At 38.9% G+C, this 22,667-nt stretch overlaps 2 protein-coding genes across 2 annotated transcripts; both read left to right on the top strand.

Annotated features, from left to right (window-relative positions):
* The first annotated feature begins 418 nt into the window (after positions 1 to 418).
* On the top strand, positions 419 to 13,639 carry LOC137942559 (polyadenylate-binding protein-interacting protein 3-like). The gene is made up of 13 exons (XM_068788258.1): positions 419 to 697; positions 1,983 to 2,107; positions 2,180 to 2,343; positions 4,645 to 4,783; positions 11,137 to 11,178; positions 11,303 to 11,336; positions 11,469 to 11,758; positions 11,829 to 12,083; positions 12,279 to 12,380; positions 12,464 to 12,514; positions 12,617 to 12,707; positions 12,969 to 13,118; positions 13,307 to 13,639. The coding sequence occupies exons 1-13, from the start codon at positions 520 to 522 to the stop codon at positions 13,324 to 13,326; spliced, it is 1,641 nt and encodes a 546-aa protein (XP_068644359.1). The 5' UTR covers positions 419 to 519; the 3' UTR covers positions 13,327 to 13,639.
* Positions 13,640 to 14,823: 1,184 nt separating this feature from the next.
* LOC137937561 (heat shock 70 kDa protein 16-like) lies at positions 14,824 to 22,333 on the top strand. Its single transcript, XM_068782635.1, has 9 exons — positions 14,824 to 16,602; positions 17,788 to 18,000; positions 18,590 to 18,685; positions 18,819 to 18,980; positions 19,921 to 20,118; positions 20,196 to 20,342; positions 20,440 to 20,568; positions 20,706 to 20,836; positions 21,601 to 22,333. Exons 1-9 carry the CDS (start codon positions 15,433 to 15,435, stop codon positions 21,683 to 21,685), a joined length of 2,331 nt encoding a protein of 776 aa, XP_068638736.1. The 5' UTR covers positions 14,824 to 15,432; the 3' UTR covers positions 21,686 to 22,333.
* The last annotated feature ends 334 nt before the right edge of the window (positions 22,334 to 22,667 follow it).

The following is a 22,667-nucleotide window of genomic DNA, read 5'->3' as shown; positions in this document are numbered from 1 at the left end:
TCTCATTTTCACTCCAAATTCACTACGTAGGAAGAATTTCTTTGATTTTATCCCAAAGTTTCCCTCTAAATTTAGGATCCTAAATTTTTTCCTTTAAATTTGATCACAAGATACAAGAAGGAATACATTTTTTTATTTTATTTTATCATCTTTTAGTGGGTTGGAGGGAGGAGTCGAGGACGAGACAGATGTCATGCGCCTATGCGTGGGTTTCTCTTTCTCTTCCTCACTACTCGAATATTTTCTGAGGCTCGATTCGGGAACCGCGTCAATGAATTTTGGTGACTCGGCCGGTTCTTGCTCACTTCTGTTCACGCTGGGTTTTTGTTTGATCCGGCTCGACGGGGCGGCCTGGTCGAATTCCTACAAAACCGATCGATTGAGCCTCTCTCTCCTTGCATCGACGAAGAGACCTCGCGATCTGTCACCTGAAAAGTCCCTTCCCGGCAATTCCAAGTTTCTGGACAACAATATAACTGCAGAGAAGGAAAAAAGAGCGTGACAGAGCGTAAGCCGGAAATGTTGGAGATGGCTTATAGGAAGTCAGAGTATGCCGATGAGACCTCTGCTCCTAAGCTCTCTGATGCGCTGCTCTTCACCACTATGTGCATTATAGGACTGCCTGTCGAGGTTCAGGTCAAAGACGGAGCGATCTACTCGGGCATCTTTCACACTGCATGCGTCGAAGAAGATTATGGTGAGTGTATCGAATATAGTAGAGAGGGATTGCTCTCTCTCTCTCTCTCTATGTCTTTTATTTTTTTTATTTTTTATTTTTTTTCTGGTTGAGTATGGTCGTTGTGTTTGGTATACTCTACGAGGTTTTCTGTTGACTCATGTTTACGTAGGTTATCCGGTGTTGCATTTTTTTTATTTCTTAATCGAGCTGCTCAAACGGTCAAGTGGACAGGAAGGCTTTAGGAAAGTAACTGCAATACGATTGATATTGTGTGAATAACAATAAGTCATATCACTTTCTTACAAATCAAGAGAGAGACCAGAAAAGGATCTGGAAAAAAGGAAAGAAGTAATTTCTTTTTCTATTTCAAGAATTGCTTCCTGAAGGATGTGCAATCATAGAGGTCCAGGAATGTTTTGACAGCATTTGAATGTTATTTGGAAGAGGTAGTGTCTAGTTTTCCTTTTTACCTATAAGTGCTGAAAGCAATGAATACTTGAATTGCGATTGGATTATAATCATTTAAAACTTCTGTCTATATGTCTAGAGATGCTAACGTAATTATGTAGATTTTAGTTTCTTTTAAAATTCAGGTGACAGTAAATGGCAAACGGCCATGCATCAAAATCATAGGACATCCACATGCAATGCTTTGGGGACTTCTAGAGAGAGGGGGAAGAGCCTTGTTGTTATATTTGGAATAGATAATAGAGTGTGATTGATTTTTGGTTTTGTTGACTATTGCTGGCATTGTGTTTTGATTAAAACATTGGTAGTTTTAGTCTTTTGGCCACCTCTTTTTCTGTAAGCCTTTTGGATGTTTCTTTGGTCCCTTATTTTTTTTTCCTCATTTGGTTTTATTTGTTGATTCTTTCTGTAATCCTCTTCTTATGATTGTTGACTTTTAAGGCATGAGCTTGCCAGTTCGTCATTATAATTATTACTCGTACTTTATATAGTACTGCTATTTTTGTTATCTTTGTTTTATTTCCATCATGTTACATCTGTTATAATGTCCTATATTTACCATATGTTGGGATATGATTTTCTTTTTGGATCTATCAGTTGATCTAGCTTGTAGAGCTTTGGATGTTGCTCCTGATTAAAATGCTTATGTATAGGCTGGGAAATTGCCATATTATGAGCAACCATGTAGTTCCCCAGAATCAGTGCATTATTTTTTTTTTTTTGGCAAAGTACAAAAGTGTAGCCTCCTCTATGCTTTTTATGGCTTTATGTGGTTACATGCTTAATAGGTTGATCACATCATGGAGAGGACTAATTTCTTTGGTTTGCTGTCTAGGCATTGTTTTGAAGAAGGCAAGGATGACCAAGAAAGGGAAAAATGGCAGCACCAATGTAAAGGAGGGAGCACTTATAGATACATTAGTTGTGCTCTCTGAGGATCTTGTTCAAGTAGTTGCAAAGGTATAGGATCTTTGTCCACTACAATGATCAATGCATTGGGTAATTTGTTGACATAGATGATTGCTTCATCAGGGACTTTCACTTCCGGTGGAAGGAGTTATTAGTAATGCAGCAGGTGATAATTTAATAGCTTCAGGACCTGGGCAACAAGGCACATGTCTTCTCCAAATAGAAAGAGAACCAACTAAAGCTTTTGAAGTTCATGCAGTTGAAGTATCCCAAATTGGTGAAATTAGGTAATTTGCTTGTGCCCTCTATATTGACAATATTACATATCACTAACATTTTGCTTCATTTTGTTGGTATTTTCTCCTTTCTTTGCTTTAATTTGGAAGATACTCTAGTTATTCTTGATAACGATGAGAAAGAGGATTTTATTGAGAAGAGATCCTGGACGAGAGAGGAACAAAGGGGGAAAGATCCTACAACAGCAAAAGAAGGGCGGTAGATGACATCAATACACCATCAAAGTGAAAAGAACATGTAAGCAACCAAAAATAATCAAAGATTACACGACAAGCATAGAGAATAATGTGGTTTTGCTGGATACTTCCATCCTAGCTAAAGTGTCAGCAGTCAATTGGCACTTCTTTGAGTGTGGTCCCAGGTTATATGCCACCAAAATTAAATTTTATAATATTGTCGAAAAAATAAACAAACATTTTATATAAATTTTATTGTAAAAAAAAACTAATACCAAGTGCTTACATTTGTCCTTTCTGGAGGAAAGTTTATTTTAAATGTTCCTTCATCTATTATAACTCTTGTAAATGTAGAAAAACTTCAGACCTAACTGCATCCAGTCTAATTTCTCTAATTTCTTAATGGAAACTATTAAAATTCAGCACAAAAAAAAAGAAGATATTTTTTGCTGATCAGTGAGAGGCTTCAACATGTTCCGCTGTTCTCAATGTGCTTGCTTAGTTATATGGGAAGACAACTGATATCTGTGCCTCTTTTAATGTACTAATGGCTATGATTGGGAACCAGGATACATCGTAATTCATGCTTTTAGCTGGCAAGGAAACTAGACTGAGTTATTTGAAACATTTAACATTTTATTGTTCTTTTACATATTATTTAAGATTTTATATACTTATCATGTTTGGATATATAAAAGATGTGGAGAGAAAGCACTGAGACTTAAGCCATCAATACTGGATCAAGTCTAACTTCTAGTTTTTTGAATGAAAAAATAAAAAGAATATATTCTTCAATTATTTAAAATCTGTCAAGTGCTGGCCAAACCTTTTGGTTTCTTCCATTATTTATTAGGATAACATACAAATGGGCAATTTGAAGTTTCAAGTACTTATATTCACCCATTTCTTGGTATTTGATGATGGGTAAACTCTTAAAATTCCTAACTTGATGAACTGATTGATGAGCAACTAAATACATTTCAAAATTATTCTTGACAGGAAAAACTTCCTATTCCTATTAGTTTTATCATATACCTGTTGATTATTGGGTTCTAAAATTGCAATCTTGAAGTGTTTAGGTTTTGATTACAGAAATTTTGATAATGTTCATGCATATTTCAGGATTTCTGTCATTATTCTAACAACTATAAAGTTAAAAGCAAAGAAGTGGCTTGCATCTTCACCTTCATGCAAGAACATGCTTTGATAACCCCTAGTATTCTTCTCAAGCATTTTCAGTTTGTGTTGCATGCCTTGTGCCTCTTGCCTTACATAAATGCGACTGTACTTTATGCTGAGGGACTATCAACCAATGTAACTCATCAACATTGGGATTTTATCCTTGAGGTGCATATGACTGTTCAACTTGATTCTTCTAGTTCATGAAAAGTTAAAAAAGTTATTTATGTCAGAGGAAAGGAGTGGATTGGTGCCCCCCACCACCATCACAGAAAAAGAAAAAAAGGACTGGATTGGGCTTTTGGTGCAATTGTTGCTAGTGGGTTTTCTAGTGTGAGCACTTGCGGGTCAACATAAAAAAAAAAGGATAAAAAGAAAAGAAATAAAAAAAATAATGCTTTTTTAAGTTAATGCTGGGTTCAAATTACCGTTTTTTGATTGCATCGTACCCCCATCCCCACCCCCACCCCCACGCACAAGCACAAAGGAAGTTTATTCAAGCTATGCTTTTCCTCACACTTTACTTTGCAAAATTTGCCCATATGAGACAAATAAAAACAATACGACTCCTGGTCCACAGCCTCGTCATTGGAATGCAATAAACTTGTAGTCGTAACAATTGGAGTAATTTTTAAAATCTTTCATGAAGTCAGTCAAGCAATTCCTACACCTTAAACGGCAAGCTCTTATTTCTTCTGAATTTATGAATAAATCCTTGAACGGTCTAACCTGTTACATATACGCAGTTCTGGATCCATTATGATTTCTTGCTTCTCTTAATGTTTGTTGTTCCAAACTTCCAACTGTTTGTGGATGATTTTATATCAATGTTTTGTATGTGGCCATTTTACCTTTGAGACATTGCCACTTTTTAGTCGTCATATAGGTTCTCTTTGTTTTAAACAAACTATGTTTGACTATCAATTGTCAATGCAGGAGTTTGGTCCAGATTGAAGACACAAATGTAGCAAACTCAAATTACGAAGATGGCTTCCTTGTAAAAGGGGAGATGGCACTTGATATGATAGAAGGGGAAGTTTCAGACAGCAAACAGAATGACGCTTTAATGGAAGAGGTGAATCTTCCTTTATACTTCTCATTTACTTTACAAAAACGACACTAGGGAAAATTTGGATTTTTTTTTTCTTAAGTAGGCTGTGGTAAAGGCTTAAAAGTGACACGGGAATGAACTTCTTGTTGGTATTGGTGGTTAAAAGCAGAAGCTTATCTTCCTCGAAATGATCTTGATGAGTGCTGTTCATCATTTCATCTACTGCCAGTGATAAATCTTCTTGATTCCAGGGTAGGAGTAGAGTAACCTTTTTAAAGGCCAAAGTTGAAACTGTCCAGTACTACAAAGCTATGTTAAGAGTTATCGTTTCTTTCTTTGCTAAGAATAAGTGAATGATACTGTTGATAAAATATAAGAACAGAAAAAGAAGGCTGACCAGCAATTTTTTAATCATTCTCAAAAAAAATGAAGAAAAGTAAATGAGGGAAAAAGAAGGTTTCTGGAGGGTAGTCAAAGACAATCTAGACACACCTTCTTTGGCTAGAAATCAGCTATATGCTTTACCTTTAAATTGATATCTCACTTGAATTGCTGACATTTGCTACTTTTTAATGATTCCAGTTGACCTCCAAGACTAGGAGTGACTGAGAACCTAAACTGTGCCCCTCTTTGAATATCCTATAATGATAAGGACAAGGGAAAAAAATTTGGGTTAGTGTATACTGTTTTATCAATACTAGTTTGTACTCTATTTCAAAATTATGTCTTTCAGCGAGCTCCAAAAAAATAAAAATGGTCTTTAAGTTTCTAAAGGCTGTGGGTGTCGCACTCCGATTCTAAATCTGCCAATTCCATTAATAACCTCCCAAACCAAACTGCTCCGGCGACTGCCCACCAGGACTACCCAGAAAATGCCTCTCCCACTTTCCTTGCCACCTACCAGAGGAAGGGAAAAACACTTCAAAGAAGGCTCCTTCATGGGGAGTCAAGCACCCCAACCACTTCCAAGTAGATGCCATGTTTGGCTGGATTCTTTTCCTGCCACCAGGTGAAAGAACCCACAACCTTGTGGCCAAGCTTCAATCCGAAAACACAAGTATGATGAAGATACCTGGCATCAAATGATGGAGCTAGCTGAGATCTTGGTGGTCCATCTACCAAGGCAAGTTACTTGGAGACGTTGATGACAAAGGAGTCACCAAAATCAAATCCAAGATGAAATGATCGTCTCCTCGTGGAATGTTTGAAGAGTTGGGTCCCAACGGAAGAGGGCCATAATTAGAAGTCTCCTTGCCTCCAATAGATCCACCATTGTCATCCTCCAAGAGACCAAGGCTCAGTCTATGAGCGACTTGATTGCCCATGACTTTTGCAGTTGCTCCTCCCTCAACTGGACAACATTGAACGTGATAGGACACTCGAGGGTATCCTAATCCTTTGGGATTCCAACTTAGTTGACATCCTCGACACTAAACTTGGTGCTTTCTCCATCGGTCTTACTCTTTGTGACCATTGTTTCAAGAATACTTGGTGCCTTACATGTGTAGACAAACCTACAAGATACCGGGAAAGACATGCCTTTTGGGACGAACTTTCATCCCTTACGCAATTGTGGAGCCACCCTTGGTTGTATGCGGGTGATTTCAATGCCGTTTGTTACTTTTATGAGAAATCCCTTCTCGTCTCATGGATGGCTTTCCTGACTTCATTGGAAGCTGTGAGCTTGACGAAATCAGCACCTCGGGCAAATCCTTTACCTCGTCCAACAGACAGTCACAACCTATCTTCTCTAAGCTCGATCACGTTCTTTCTAATGGGGATTGGCTGAGACTTTATGAGAATGCTATTGGCCATGTACTCAACCGTGCTAGATCAAATCACTGGCCCATTCAGCTAGACACCAGGGTCAGCAGATGGGGTGCCAAACCGTTCTGGTCTGAGAACTCCTAGTTCCTCCACAAAGGATTTGACTATCTCTTTTCTGATTGGTGGTCCAGCACCTCGGCCTCGCGTCTTTGGATGGAAACTCCTCCCAAAACTCAAAGCTCTAAAGTGCAATCTCAAAGCGTGGTCTCCTGACCACTGAATGCTGTTGCTGCTGAACAGTCCTCACTCTTACCCCGGATCATGATGCGATGGAAGAGCAATGAACCCTCTTCCTCACTGAATTCACTCTCCATGCCTCCCTCCTCAACAACTTCCATGCTTTCACCCATTGTGAACGCATTCAGTAGAAACAAAGGGCTTGTTTCCAATGGTTGGCTGAAGGAGATGGCAACACCGAGTTCTTCCATGTTGTTGCTTCAGCCCAAGGGAGGACCAACTAAGTTACTTCACTGTGCATCAATAACGAGGTCACCTCGAACAAAACTTCCACTAGTAATACCGTTAGTAGCTTTTTTGTAGATCAATATACTGAACAATGCCTTGTTTGGCCCACCATTTAGCAGCTTCAATTATCGAAAATCTCCCCCTCTATCGCCTCTCTCCTTGAGCTTCCTCTTCTCCAAAAAGAAATTGAGGACACTCTCTTGGGAATTCCAACAGATCGTGCCCCTGGCCCAAATGGATTCAATGGGAAATTCTGATGAAGATGTTGGCCGACTCTCAAGGAGGATATTGTCTCCATGGTCTGAACCTTTTACCACAAGGGGATCACCTATTGGGCAATGGGAGCGCCCTTCAATACCCTTGTCCCCAAAAAATGGGCCATGGAACACCCTCGAGATTTCAGGCCCATCAACTTGGTCTCTTGCGCCTACAAGATTATTGTTGGAATCCTTGCCCATTGCCTCAAATACGCCCTCCCCTAGGGCAAAGTGCTTTCATTAAAGGTCGATCCATTCTTGACTTGGCTATGACAGCCCATGAACTTGTGGAACGCTTTAGGCACTCGAAGAAGCCTATGATCATTATCAAACTTGACCTTGAGAAGGCTTTTGACTGGGTCAATTGGCAACTGCATGACGACATCTCATGTGGGATTGGGCAAGCGCTAGCAGTTTTGGATACTAAGCTACATCTCCTCAGCCTCCTATTCTATTCTCCTCAATGAAACCATCTATGGCTACTTTAGAGGCACCAGAGGCATCCATCAAGGAAATCCCCTTCTCTTCAACCTCATTGGAATACCTCTCCTCCCTGGTCTACTTGGCCAAGACCGCTGGTTGGCTCTCCCCGGTTGATGAGCACTAGGAATTTGATAACCCTATTCTACAATTTGCTGATGACATTCTTTGGTTTGGCGAAGGCACCCTCAACCATGCAGAAAATCAACTGGTGCAATACCACTATTATGGGATATCACATCTCCTTGGAGGCTTCTCAATCCATGGCTGCTTGTCTTGGATGTTCCACCACTCCTTTGCTCGGCACGTGTCTGGAACTCCCCCTCTTCGATAGCCACACTCACAAAAGTTTATGGGCACATTTGGTTGAGAAGATGGAGCGTTGACTTGCAACATGGTGGGGAAGACTTCTATCAAAGGTAGGTCGCCTCACTCTCCTCAAGTCATGTATTATTGGACTTCCCACTTACTACCTCTCCTTCCTCCCATGCTTGATGTCCATTTGCCACCACTTTGTTCGAATAAAAAAAAGATTTCTTTGGAGAGGAACGGACAATGGCTTCAAGTACCACCTAGTGAATTCGATGGAGGTTTGTCAACCAAAGGCTCTTGGCAGACTAGGCATCCATCTCACAAAGACCATGAACTTGGCCCTCCTCCTCAAGTGGCTTTAAAATTCAGCACCTCCCCACACGCAATTTGGTGGTGCATGGTTGTTGCAAGGCTCAATTAGGGGACACAGTGGTGGACTAGCAGGGAATCATGCCACAATCTCTTTCCCATTTGGCTCTCCATTTTCCTTCTATGGCCTACTTTATTAGCGTTAGTGAGATACTTTGTTGGGAATGACCGTCAAGTACGTTTCTGCAGTGATTGATGGAGAGGCTCCAAACCTCTCAATGACTCCTACCCTTCACTGCTAGCCCTTCGCCACAACCCTTCCATCTTTGTGGCTGATCCATGGGGCCCAATGCTTGCTGGCTCTCCACCTCAGGCAGGGCCTCAATGATGTTGAAGCCAATGAAGTTTGCTCCCTCTTGGATGACCTTAGGTCAATCACCTCCCAAAGCCATCTTGAGGACAAGATTGTTTTGAGATATGCCCATAGTGGTAAATTTTCAGTTGCCTTTGCCTACATCTACCTTTTTGGGTGGACGTTGGATCTTGGGCCCCATGCAACTCTTGCATGGTGCCTCTCAGCCCCTCTCAAGATCAAGCTCCTCACTTGGAGCCTGCTACACAACAAAATTCTGACTGTTGACAACCTCTGGAAGCACGAAAATTTGGGGCATACTATCCTTTGCCCTCTCTGTGGCCTGGTGAGGAGAGTGTCTCCCACATCCTTCTTCACTGTCCTTTTGCTTGGCAAGTTTACACTCGGTTACTCAACCTCATCAACCTCTAGCTGTCTTCCAAAATATCTCACCTCAACTTATCACCAACTCCTCAAGATTCCCCTCCTCGCCTAGCGAAAGTCCATCTTTTAGCTTGCTTGTGCACACCCCTTGGGGGCTCTGGAAGGAAAGGAACGTCCGCCATCTTAACTTCAAATTTGCTAGTGTCGATGAGGTTGCTACTAGCATTATTGGCCAGATCTCCATGTGGATCCACACAGGTAGGAGTTCATTCATCTTAACAATGTCCCTCTTCACAACAACTGGTGTTGTATTGTTCAGATGTCTGCTTCATCCACCAGCCCAACCCCCCTCCCCTCGTGCATGATTGGAACCCTCCTCCTCTGGGCTTTCTCAAGCTCAATTTTGACGATAGTTCTCTCGGCAACCCTAGACTTGTTGGCTATGGAGGGACCATCCCCAATTCTGATGGCACCACCCTCCTCTCCTATTTTGGACCTCTTGGAACTTCAAACTCGACTTGGGGAGCTCATGGCCCTCTCCAGGGTCATACTCTAGTTTGAGATCAGATGTCGGGTCCCATCATCGTGGAAGACGACTCCTTTGTTTCCGAGCCCCCTTGGCGCTACTGTAATTCATTTTACAATGTCAAGGACATCTCCTCTTGTTTTCTTGTATATGGACTCATGTTCTGAGATCAGCTAACTCTTTGACTATGACTCCCTTGCTAGGATTGGTGTCTCCCTCCAATCTCTTATTGTAATGGGTTGCCATTCCTGATTTTGTAGTTTAGTCCATGTGGGACTATTCCTTAACAACTCTCTTGTGCTTAATAAGGCTCATTGGTTTTTTTTTAAAAAAAGGTTGTGGGTGTCAACTCAGATGTAATATCTTAGATTGATGTTGGTACTGCCTCATTAGGGCATCTTCATATATAATGAAAATTAAGTTCCTTATGGAATTATTTACTTTGATTGGCCAATTCTTCGGCTGACTGTTTGGTAAAGCAAAGATGCAGAAGAAGAAGTACAAGAAAGAGGTATTTTGTCCAAGCTGGGTCTCTATGTCCTTTTTATCCCCAACTTGAGGGGGAAAAGTAGAAGAAGTACAAGAAAAAGGTATTTTGTTCCACATGTTTTGGTAATTTTTATGTGATAAAAAAATTCAAGAAAGGGGGAGAATAAATGATTAAGATTTAACATCTATGAAAATTTTTAGCCAATGAAGATTAAAGACCAAAAATCCTTTTCATTGCAAGCCGAACTTATAAACTCCAGTTTGAGGGGGAGTGTAAGCAGATATGGAAGAGTCTTACATGATTTTCACAGTAAGAAATCTCATAGAGCTAGAATTAATATGGTGAAGTCTTACAGGAGTCTCACAGGAGGAGGCCTCACAGGAGAGTCTCAGTTAAAAATGTCTTAGTTATGTTAGTCTTTTATTTATGTTCAGTTGTTCAATTGTTCAATTGCTCTAGGACTTATCTTCTAGTGTTTAACTTTGAGTGTAATTTGGATAAGGGTGGTTTAATTGTAATCAGATTCTACATGTTTTCTCTATTATAAATAGAGGTTCATTGTGCTCAAATTATAATCAAGTCAATGAAGTTTTTCACTTTTTCAGAAATTCAATAGGTCTCTCTCCAATTTCTCAATGTAACGGTAGTTCCGCTTGCTTAGCCTTTTGTACTTTTGTTCTTTGGCTTCTTTCTTTGAATAAAATTTGCCCTTTAAAAAAAAAGAAAAAAAAAAGTTCCTTATCACATGAAGGCTGGTTGGGCAATGGAATAGGGAAGGTTCATGAACACTGCAAGTCCTAATCCTGTAAATTAAGATTATTATATCCATAAGTGAGGTTAATATGGTATAATTAATGAACCAGAAAATATTATGATTATGTAGACTGGACGTGTCCTGTGTTCTTCGTTTTTCTTCTTACTATAGTCGGTTTTATCAACTTTAATTTGTTATAAAATTTTCAAATGTGCTGACAGACAGGCTGGGAGGATGCGTCCAGCAATCAAAAGGTTGAAACTGTAAGTTGAAGCAGAGAATGCTTAATCTTTAATGAATCTGAGAATAATTTGAAATATAATTGTTCACAAAGTACCTTTTTTTGGGTTTTATGTGCATAATTTAATTGTAAATTGTCTGATGCAGATGCTAAGTGAAGTTGCATGCTGCACTTCAGCCTGTGAGTATAATCCTTCATTTTAGATCTTTGTGTTCTTTTGAACACTTCAGTTTAAAGATTTATTTTTCTTATTTGTAATCTAGTATTGACTCATTATCACAAAATTAAAGGAATAATATGTTTTTAATGCAGCAACTACTTGCCTGGTTGATAAGCAACCAGAAGATGAACCACATGTAGAGCTGTCATCTAAAATATCTTCCAATGAGGAAACTTGTTCTAGTCATGTCCATTCAGTTGTCGCACCAGAAGGCCAACATCTTGATGTCCCTAATTTTTCAGATTCTCCACCAGTGGAGCCTATCGTTGCTAATGCACCCTCATCTTCAAATTCTGCTATGGATGTTAACTTATCTTCCTGTACTAGTCCTTTGTCGTCAGCAAATGGATTGGTCTCTTCTGTTTTCAAGACAAATGCAAAGGTAACTCATTTATATTTTCCTGAGGTTACATTAGATTGATGAGATGCTGACAATTGTTATTGTTTTACAGGAATTTAAGCTTAACCCAGGTGCAAAAACCTTTTCGCCTTCATCTGCTTGTGCAAGGTTGGCACCGATGTCAGCTTCAACAACTGCAAACATTGGCTATGTAACAAACAACTCTCTTGGGGGAGCTGCTGCTGCTACTCAACCAGGTGTTGAAGTTAGCTCATTTGCACCCCGAATGTCTCTTCCAGTAAAATTTGTTCAGTACAATAACATAATGGCTGGAAGTGTTGGAACTGGCTCTCACTATGGTTTGCCGGTATGTCCTCTTTGCCAACCACAGGCAATGTGTTCTTCTAGCTATGTTAAATATAATAGCCAGATGTAATTCTTATTCGGTTTTTTAAAAGTGATTTTTACATTTTTATGCATTTTCTGTGAGTTAAATATTGTAATTTGCTCTGCCCTTTTGTTGGCAATGTATTTCTTGTGACACTAGTCTTTGCCTTTTTAGATTGTTGGACACATAGGTAGTCGGCAGCAGCCTGTAAGGTACAGTGGCCAATATCCTGCAGGACCCACATATCTTCCACCAAACCATCCAAATTCTCAAACAGTAAGTTCTTGATTTATGGGCATGAATTTTTCTTTGTAAATTATTTCATATCATTTTGGCTTTACATGTCTTTAAACGTCCAGGTCATGTTTGGACGTTTAGGACAAGTTGTTTATGTGCACCCCATTTCTCATGTAAGTGATATTTTTCATGCTACGATGCATTTGTGAAGTAATCCCATCATTGTCTTGTCCAATGAGTTTTGAATCCTGATGGTTTTGCTTTTTGGACCGAAGGATGCGATCCATGGAGCACCAGCTCTCACACAGGGGCCAGGGTGCCATCTATTGGGTACTCCACATCAACCACATCTGCCAAAGCGTCAAGGTACCTATTCAGTGTGATCTTTCAAAGTTTAAATGCCATTAGGTAGATGGAGTTCATTGGGACATTTTCCTTATCAAAAGTGCATAAATGTATGCTTTTTTTTTTTTTTTTAATAATTTGCTCCCCTTAGTCAAAAGATCCATAATTATTATTGTAGTATATATTTTTCCTCAGAATTTGCCATTTATATATGGAATTTTAATGTGTTAATATATTTCTAGCTGACTTTAGCTGTTTTGTCAATCTTATGAACTATCTCAGGGACAGTTACTCCTCTCCAGCTCTGTATGACACCCCCTTTAGTGACTGGTGGACAGCAACCTATTGCACTCCCAGCACTTCCTTTCTCCCAGCCTATCCCGGCCATTCGACCTGTTCCAGTGGTCTCCTCGATGACAAGTGTCTTTGGCGGTAAGTTCCCCCGTATATGATGGCATCTGCACAATATTGAAACAATTTATCCCTTGACTTTGGTTGTTTATGCAATCAGTTAGTTTCTCCATGAGTTGTAATTGTAGTCCCTGTGTCGATCATCTGTGGGATATGTTCATAATTTTAACCCCGCATTGAAGCTCACTCATTTCAAAATATGTCGGCAGGTGTTCCCTTAGTTTTATAACGTGTTTGGGCAATCAGTTTCTGTGCTTCGTAATCATGGAAAGGCATGCCATCGAAATGGCTGACCAATGGACCATTTCAGCTTGATTGCAGTCGTGCATCTGACCAGGCGTGTGGACCTTGGACAGCGTCGCTTGACCTTGTGTCGATTTTGGAGAAATCCCGTGGCTTTTTTTTGTGAGACTAGTCTTTTACTTGTTCTGATTCTTTGGGCTGTGCGTTTATAGCCAGATAAGGTCTCTCTTCATGAAAAAAAGGTTTCCATCGTAAAAATTGTAATTTGTTGGATGGATTTGATAATCCTTAGCGTTTCGTTGGACTAAAAAATTACTAACAGATTTGATCGACGAGGGGGCTGTGGGACGGCCTTACTTTTGAATTTACATGAAGTCTAATTGACGGAATTTAGGGAAAATAATTAATTTTAAAAAAATATTTTACAAATTGATTATCTAGTGTAGTGATTTGATTGGTCAAAGTTTGATATTTTTTAACTATTTTGAATTAAATATTATTTAGCAAGTTTAGTCGAACTTATTTTATCAACAATGTTGCAAAAGAGCCAATCAATGAAGTATTGGTAATGATCAAATAGGATTTTAAAAACTTTTCCTTCTTCTCTTAATCATCTTTTTTCTCTTTTCAAGTGGGTAGAGAGCAATAGTTTGAAACCGTGGATTCAACGTTCATTATAGTTTTAACGAGGAAAAAAATTATTATTTAAAATTAAATTTTCTAGTTTCTGAGGGGTCATCCCACCGCACCGACGGGCGCAGTGGCTGATTGCGAGGGTGCAGGAGGAGGAATGCGTCCATGGCAGTGAGAATCTGCAGACTGAAGATTAGGATGGGGAGGAAGCTGAAGAGACTGAGAAGGAGCATCTAGTTAAGCTTCTGTGCGGCAAGGGTGAGTCTATCTCGGCAGGTTGAAGGGGAACTCAAGGTCTGGAAGTGGGTTGTGCGAGAGAAGGAAGCTGCAGTGAGCTTGTCTCCTCTCTTTGGATAAATCTCACAACTCAGAAGAAGCTCCGCTTGGCTTCCGATCATGTAAAAGAGAGAGAAATTGGTGGGGTTCATATTATTAATTTTGTAATTAAGTTAAAAATAATTCATATAATGGCACTTAGATTGGAGTATTATTTTATTTTTGTCACTTTTAAAAAAAATTAAATTGAAGGTTTTATTATTGATTGCATCTAGTTTTATTTATTTATTATTATTTAGAAAATTACTCCTTTTAGAAAAATATTATTTTTTATTGTATTTATAATAACACTATTATCTCATTTTTATTAAAATATATAAAAATTCTAAAAAATCAAATAACTTAAATTAAAATGTATAGGATGATAGATAAAAATAAATAAATTAAAATTAAAATTATTTATTGAAATAAAAATGAAAATTACGTTGATTGAGCTTAAATGGAATTTTTTAAATTTAATTATTTAAAACGAGGTAGAACAAAAAAATGGGAATTAGACAGAGAATACGCCGTGGCGTAGAACTGTAAATGCGTGACACAGGGCGCGCGTGAATTTAGAGAGGAATCTCCATATTCCCGGCCAGCCGATGCTTCCCATTTTCGTGCCTTCGCTCCCTCCCTTGCGTGTTTATTTGCGGTTTCTTCCAGAATTTTCAAAGTCGTACGTTTCGTTTTCACCCCAGGACGAGGGGACTCTCTTTCCAACGACCGCTCGTTCCCGTCATTTTCTCTTTCCTTTTAGGGTTTCTTTTCCCGCTCTTTCTTTTCCCGAGGACGAGCGGGTTTCGTCTCCAGTCATCCCAGATTTTGGAGCTCACGAATTTGAAATGAGCTGCAATTCTCGATGATAATGACATTTCCTTACCGAACTTTGTAATATGTGGTGCGTCCTCCAGCTGTTTCGGCGGATTGTTGTGAGAGGTAGGGCGTGCTGACGAATTGGGCCGATAAAGCGGGATTCGCTTTGTTTCTCTTGTTCTTCTTCTGCCAAAGGATGTGAATTCTATCTTTTGTGAATGATCTGATGTTCGGCTAAGGAACGCCAACTATAATTTATTTTTGAATTCCCTTTATTTTCGATTCCTTCTCGGTATAGTTTTTTTGATGATTTAAGTTGGGGAAGATGAGTGTTGTCGGGTTCGATATAGGAAATGAGAACTGCGTTATCGCGGCTGTGAAGCAACGGGGAATTGATGTTCTGTTGAATGATGAGTCGAACCGTGAAACTCCGGCTGTTGTCTCGTTTGGCGAGAAGCAAAGGTTTTTGGGCTCTGCTGGAGCTGCTTCTGCTACTATGAACCCCAAATCCACAATCTCTCAGGTTAAGAGATTGATCGGTTTGAGTTACTCTCACCCGGATGTTCAGAACGAGCTCCGGCTTCTTCCATACGCCACTTCTCAGGCACCTGATGGTAGTATACTGGTGCATTTGCAGTATTTAGGTGAGAACCGCACTTTCACTCCGGTTCAAATTATAGCTATGCTCTTCTCTCATTTAAAGCAGATGGCAGAGAAAAATTTGGAAACGGTGGTCTCAGATTGCGTGATTGGGATTCCAGCTTATTTCACAGATTTACAGAGAAGGGCTTATTTGCATGCTGCAGCTATAGCTGGATTAAAACCTTTGAGATTATTGCATGACTGCACGGCTACAGCACTTGCTTATGGAATTTATAAAACAGATTTATCTCATGGGAGCCCAATTAATGTTGTGTTTGTGGATATAGGTCACTGTGATACTCAGGTTTCGGTTGTGTCCTTTGAGGCAGGTCAAATGAGAACTCTTTCTCATGCTTTTGAAAGAAGCTTGGGAGGAAGAGATTTTGATGAGGTCTTGTTTAATCATTTCGCCCAACAGTTTAGGGAAGAGTATAAAATTGATGTATATGCTAGCGTGAAGGCTTCTACTAGGTTGAGGGCAGCATGCGAGAAGCTGAAGAAGGTTTTGAGTGCAAATGCTGAGGCTCCTATAAATATTGAATGCTTGATGGATGAGAAAGATGTGAAGGGCTTTATCAAAAGGGAGGAATTCGAGAAACTTGCTGCATATTTACTGGAAAGGATCACTAATCCTTGTAACAAGGCTTTAGCTGACGCAGGTTTAGGTGTGGACAATATTCATTCGGTAGAGCTTGTGGGATCTGGCTCCCGAGTACCAGCAATTATGAGACTTTTGGCTGCTCTGTTCAAAAAGGAGCCAGGTCGTACGATTAATGCAAGTGAATGTGTGGCCCGTGGGTGTGCTCTTCAATGTGCAATGCTTAGCCCTATATTTAGGGTCCGAGATTATGAGGTCTTAGTCCAAGTTTTCTTTCCTTATACTATACATACAGTTTTGATATATATATATGTGTGTGTGTGTGTGCATGAGATTTCTAGAACCTTAACAGTTGAGTATGATTGTCTGCCTTATTGGTCTACAAGTTGCTGTGTCATTCACTTTCAATTGGTACATCAGAGAGAATCTTATCAGGAGGACCGAAGTCCACACGGCCATATGGTCCAGTAAACCGATTTGTTGATATATAATATAATTCAATAAATTATTATCATGTCACTAAACTTGTGATTGGTGATATCCTTTAGAGAACTTCTATTGGATGGTATACTAGCTCTATCTCACATCAGTGGTAATGAATCTGGTTTGTACCAACCAGTGGTGTTATATGATATTTAACATCCTGTTACCAACATCTGCAGTTTCATTGAAATGTTTATGGAGAGTTCTTTAAATTTTCTGCTGCTATAAGATGACTAAGTACTTAAACAAATTTGTTATGTGTTTCAGACTTGTAATTAGTAGTTCCATAGTTGAAGCTCTCTCTGTTATACTGCCATGGCCAGGTGTTGAATCTGGGTTACTGGATATGAAACTGCATATACTCTGGAATGTATGGTTGTACCACGTCTTATTATCTCTGTTTTTTTATTTGACCTTTCTTGGATGCAAAGTCATCGGTTTCTTCTATTAATATATTCAGTTCTCAGTTATCACTACATGTTCTTATTTACTTGGTTTCTTCTACTAATATATTTATCTATCTCATTTTCAAAAAAATATGTTCATTAATGTTTATAAGTTTTTATTTAGTTTTGTTTTTGAATAGTTTTCATTATCTTGCCGGTGGTTGCTATTGATATAATTCTTTGGTTCTGGATATACAGTTTAGAAAAGATCTCCACTTTGTCTTTTGAAACTGAAATCTCAATGATCTTTGGGTGACGATGCTGGCATGTTTCAATTAAGAACTTTTTATTATGAATGTAGTTTAGTAATAAAGAATGTTGACAATGGGACTAGATCTACCTTTAACTTAAGAATGGACCATTTATATCAGGAAACTTATGATTAAGAATTTTACCCTTTCTTCATTCATAACTGTTTTGCTTTTTACTTTACCACTTGTGATGCAAATGGTAGTTCCTTTTCTGCTTCCTCTTATTTTGTATGTCAACACTTTTGTCCTGTTATGTGCAGGTTCAAGATTGCTTTCCTTTTTCTGTTGGATTTTCTTCAGATGAAGGTCCCATTTGCACTCTTTCGAATAACCTATTATTTCCTAAGGGACAACCAATTCCAAGTGTGAAAATCCTTACATTCCATCGAATTAACATGTTCCGCTTGGATGCATTTTATGCGGATCCAAGTGAGTTACCCTCTGGGCTGTCTCCTAAAATCAGCTCTTTCAGGGTATGTGGTTGTTCTACTTTTGATTGTTTGATTTCCTCCTACATATTGTTGTGTTATATTAACTTATCATTCGGAAATAGTCTGCTTCAATATGGGATTTGAAATTGTAAATTTATGTGATGCTTCTTCTTCTTCTTTGTTAGCATTTCCCACTTTGAAGCCTGTCAGATGAATTTCCCACCCATTTTCTGACCTTTCTCAGCATAGCTTCTCTCAGTATATTGCATGTCCACCAAAAAGCATTTGATGCTAGTTTGAGTGAGCATTTTTGGTAAAATTGTTTTGTAGTTGCTTCAAGACCTTGACTCAGGAATGCTGAGCTGAGGAGCCACTCTTTCTAGCTAAATATTGCATGATGATAAGATGACATGTTAGAGTACTATCTGGTAGATGGATGAGAACTTCAACTTCTTTTCTTTGACTATCTCGTGTTCCTTCTTTTTCTGACACACCTGATTTTAGATGTCTAATTATATGTTTTGTACTTGCAAAAAGAAATTAAACATTTGCATTTCCACTCTCTGAATTTTACATGGTCTTAATGCTGCCACGGTCAATTCTGAACTACTAATAGCTATTATTTGTGCAGATTGGACCTTTTCATGTGTCTGCTGGTGGAAAACCCAAAGTTAAAGTTAGAGTTGCATTGAACTTGCATGGGATTGTAGTAGTGGAGTCGGCATATGTAAGTATAAAGGTCCATTGTATGATTCAATAAATAGTTTATTGGTTGCTAATGTTGTGTAATTCCTTCTATTTTGTCCTGCCATCCATTATAATTTTTGCAATTTCACTGGGTGTTCTTTCAATTCATGTAGCTTCTTGAAGAGGAGCTAGATGATTCAGTTACAAGTTCAGACAAAGTGGAGCCGGAGTTTTGTTCTGAATCTGATATGCCATGCAACGGAGCTGAAAATGGTGCTAAGGCTGAATCTGTGCATATTGCTGCTGCAAACTCTAGTGAACGGCGAGCTTCTGGAGTATGCTCCTAAACTTTTGCATTATGGTTGATGAAAATTAGAAGTTGATTCTTTTGTTCCTTTTTCCCGTAAGACTGCAAGTCATGTTTTAATTTGACTTACTCTTTTTGTTTCTTTTTTGTCTTCACTGGGATTGGGTTTTCAATTCTTTCTTCTTACTATCATATAATGTACTTTTTGGTGCAAATAAATGTAGAACAGGTTGCAGCACAAAGACTTGCATTGAATTTTTAAATTTTATTTTCTCTCTTTCTTTCTTTTTCTTTTTTGGGAGGTTCTATGGTATATTACATGTTACTACCAAAAATGGGGGGAGGGGGAGGGGGGAGTGAATTTTTCAAGTTCTTGACACGATCTATGATAATTTTTCCCATGATGATTTTGTGCTTGAGGTAGTTTCTTCAATTTTTAGATTTTAGATGTTTCTTTTTTAAAGCTATTACCATTTCCAAAAAAGAAAAAAAAAACTTTAAAGCTATTATAACAGACAAATAATTCTTTGGTGACAGGGCTGAGTAATATGGCTACACAATGTTAAATGTTTATTTGGTTATATCTGTAGTCAAACTAAATTAGCTTTTCAAATTTTTATTTTAAATATAAATATTATTTCTCTTTGCCTTTTTAAAAAAATTTCAGTCTTTATGTCACGCACATTAGCTCCTTCCACCTGCTCTGCAAACATTCTTGAAACTGCCAACTTAGGAACTTTATGATTGGAAACATGCATCAATATTTGTTTTGAAGTTGCAAATAATATTTGTTTGCTCTGGATTAATTAACTGGTTTAGCTGAAGGAGTCGATCCTTTAAAGTGCTTTGCAACTTCTCTTTTTTGTCAATAGTGACTCCACCATATATTGCTTCTACCAGTGAATTTTTCGTCCATTATACATTGAAACCATTCACAAAGCAGTGATAGAGGGATACTATATATTCAGGTTGATGGGATGCAAAGAGTCAGAAGTAGGAGACTTGAAATACCAGTTAGTGAGACCATATTTGGGGGTATGTCTAAGGCCGAGGTGTCTGAAGCCCAAGAAAAAGAGCTTCAGTTAGCTTATCAGGACAGAATGATGGAGCAAACAAAAGACAAGAGAAATGCCCTGGAAGCTTTTATCTATGAAACTCGAAACAAGGTACTTGAGGATTGTTTTTCTTTCTTGTGGCCTACTTTCTTGATACATTCATGATTAACAATAATACACTTGAATAGCTTTTCGATATATACGGGAGCTTTTGCACTGATGTGGAAAAGGAAGAGATCTCCAAAAGTCTACTAGAGACAGAGGAGTGGTTGTATGATGATGGAGATGATGAATCTGAGATGGTGTACACATCCAAGTTAGAGCAGCTAAAGAAGGTTACTACTACTTTATTGGATGAACGTCTTTAATAGTATTTCTTTGCACTTCATTTATTCTTTTTTCCTTTAGTGATCTTCTTGTATCTGTTAATAGATTGTGGACCCTGTTGAGAATCGGTTCAAAGATGAAGAGGCCAGGCACCATGTGACTAAGCTACTTTTGAATCGCATTGTGGATTACAGAACGAGTGTGAAATCAATGGCAAATTGTGATAGAGATGCGGTAGAAACATTAAACTTTTACTTATCTTTTTCTGTATTATTAGAATGGAAGCACTGCTTACAAAAAAATAAAACAAAAACAAGGCAAAAGAAAGATAATAGTTTCCATCTTCTTTTTGTTTTTTAAAACATTTTCAGGTTATAAATGAATGCAAGAAGGCTGAACAATGGCTGCGAGAGAAAATGCATCTACAAGATGCCCTTCCTAAGAATTGTGACCCGGTTGTATGGTCTAGTGAAATCAAAAAAAGGATGGAGGTGTTGGATGCGTAAGTTTCTTAAAACCGAATGAGTTCCACTATGGTACCATGGCTCATGGTTATAGTCTAATTCATGGCTAGTAACCTACAACATGTGTTATTGAATGTAGTAAACCTGCTTTAACCAAGCAGTGCTTTAAAACCTCTCCCACACTGAAATGTTGTTTGGTCCAGTTCACATCCAGCCACTAACTAGAACCACACCTATTCCTAGTTTTGTATGCTGCGCCCATTATTCTTGCTCCTGCTTTTCCTCTAGGAGCTGAATCAGTTGGTGTTTCTCTTGTGGAAACCATTATTCTTGTTCCTGCTTTTCCTCTTGGAGTTGGATCAGTTGGTGTAACTCTTGAGAAAATTTTCTTTTCCAAAGATTTGGCTTTTATATTAAGCATCTCATATATGTGGTTGGTTTTGCATGTCCTACTGTTCAGTTTGTTTGGTTTTGACCCTCGTCAAAGAAGTGGGTATCATTCTTGAGAGAGTTCCTGGTATCACTTGAGCCTTGCTGTGGGCAAGGGTACTTGTAGTTCATGGTTTTACGAATTGGCATATACCAGCTACTTTATCAATAGGATTTAATTATTAGTTGAACATTCATGGCTGTCATTTCACTGGTAATATTGGTGTCTGAAATGGTCCTGATGGAGTATGACAGAATGTAGCTTATCCTTTTGCAGGGGTTGCTATGAGAGCCTTCAGAAGAAGGCCCATGAGCAGTCCCAAGTAGTTATCGCTGTAAGGATTCTGAGTGGGTTTTATTTGCTACATTTCAGGACATGCAGACTTCTAATGAGATCCGAGACTTCTCCACAGAGACAAGGTGATACAAGACCTGCTGACCTTTCAGATATATCTTGATAATTTGCGGAATGAGTGAGTACAGATCTGTCTTCCGAAAAAAGGAGTGAGTACAGATCCCATTGACCAAGTTTATTCTTTTCTGGTGCCTTGTACACTCCCCCTCCCCCTCCCCAAACTTCCGTATGGCCTGATGCCAGCATTTCATCTGGTGCATGCATTCTCGGCCTCAATTGCTTTTTAGCCTCGGCATGTGCCTTTGCTCCAGGTTCCTAATTATGTGCCAATTGCATATTTGATGCCTTTTTTAGTTGCTTTCTTTTGATGGACGGGGGCTCTAAAATTCGTTTAGTTTACTATTTCAGAAAAAAGAAGTATGTCTGTTGTATCAAGCATGTGGTAGTTACTGGCTTTCTGCTTCTTCGTAACATCAAACAGTAACATATATACTACAGTATATACTGCATTTTTGCATTTATGTAAAGTCACTGTGTAATGATGATTTGATACAAAGAGGAATAGGAAATGCTGTAGTCAATTGTACCTGGAGGATGTTAAAGTGTGCGGGCACCCATGATTGTATTTTTCTTAAAATCCTTCTTTTACTTTTTATCAATTTGTGTAAAAACAAAATATGAATGTAATCTGGAGCATGGTTGTCCGACTAGCAATCATGTTTTATATCTTGGTCTGAGTTATATTATGTGATGATACTGTGAAGTTTTCCGTTTCAGTGCTTTTGTTCTGTAGAGTCTGGATAATCAATTATGAAACGATATACAAGGTTGTATTTATACAACTCAAACCAACAGTATAAAGGTAGGGTGCCCTACAGAACTGGGGGTGGGTAGGGGGGGCCTTCCCCATTACACTCTAATGATGGAGGTGCCCTATAGTGAAGAGGGGGAGGAGAAACAACCTCTTTCCTCATTTTCTCCCTATCTTTGTCAGCGGGGAATGGAGAGTTCCTCCTTGGCTAGCGACCCCTGCATGGTAGGGGAAGAAACTGTGCGACCCAAGTTGGTCAATCGGGTTTTGATCT

Source organism: Aristolochia californica, unplaced genomic scaffold, assembly GCF_029961685.1.
Source record: "Aristolochia californica isolate CCGP_79_NKW_82.1479 unplaced genomic scaffold, dmAriCali1.0.hap1 SCAF_10, whole genome shotgun sequence".
Lineage (NCBI taxonomy): Eukaryota > Viridiplantae > Streptophyta > Magnoliopsida > Piperales > Aristolochiaceae > Aristolochia > Aristolochia californica.
Note: the sequence above shows the minus strand (reverse complement) of the source record. Positions and strands in the feature narration are given on the sequence as shown.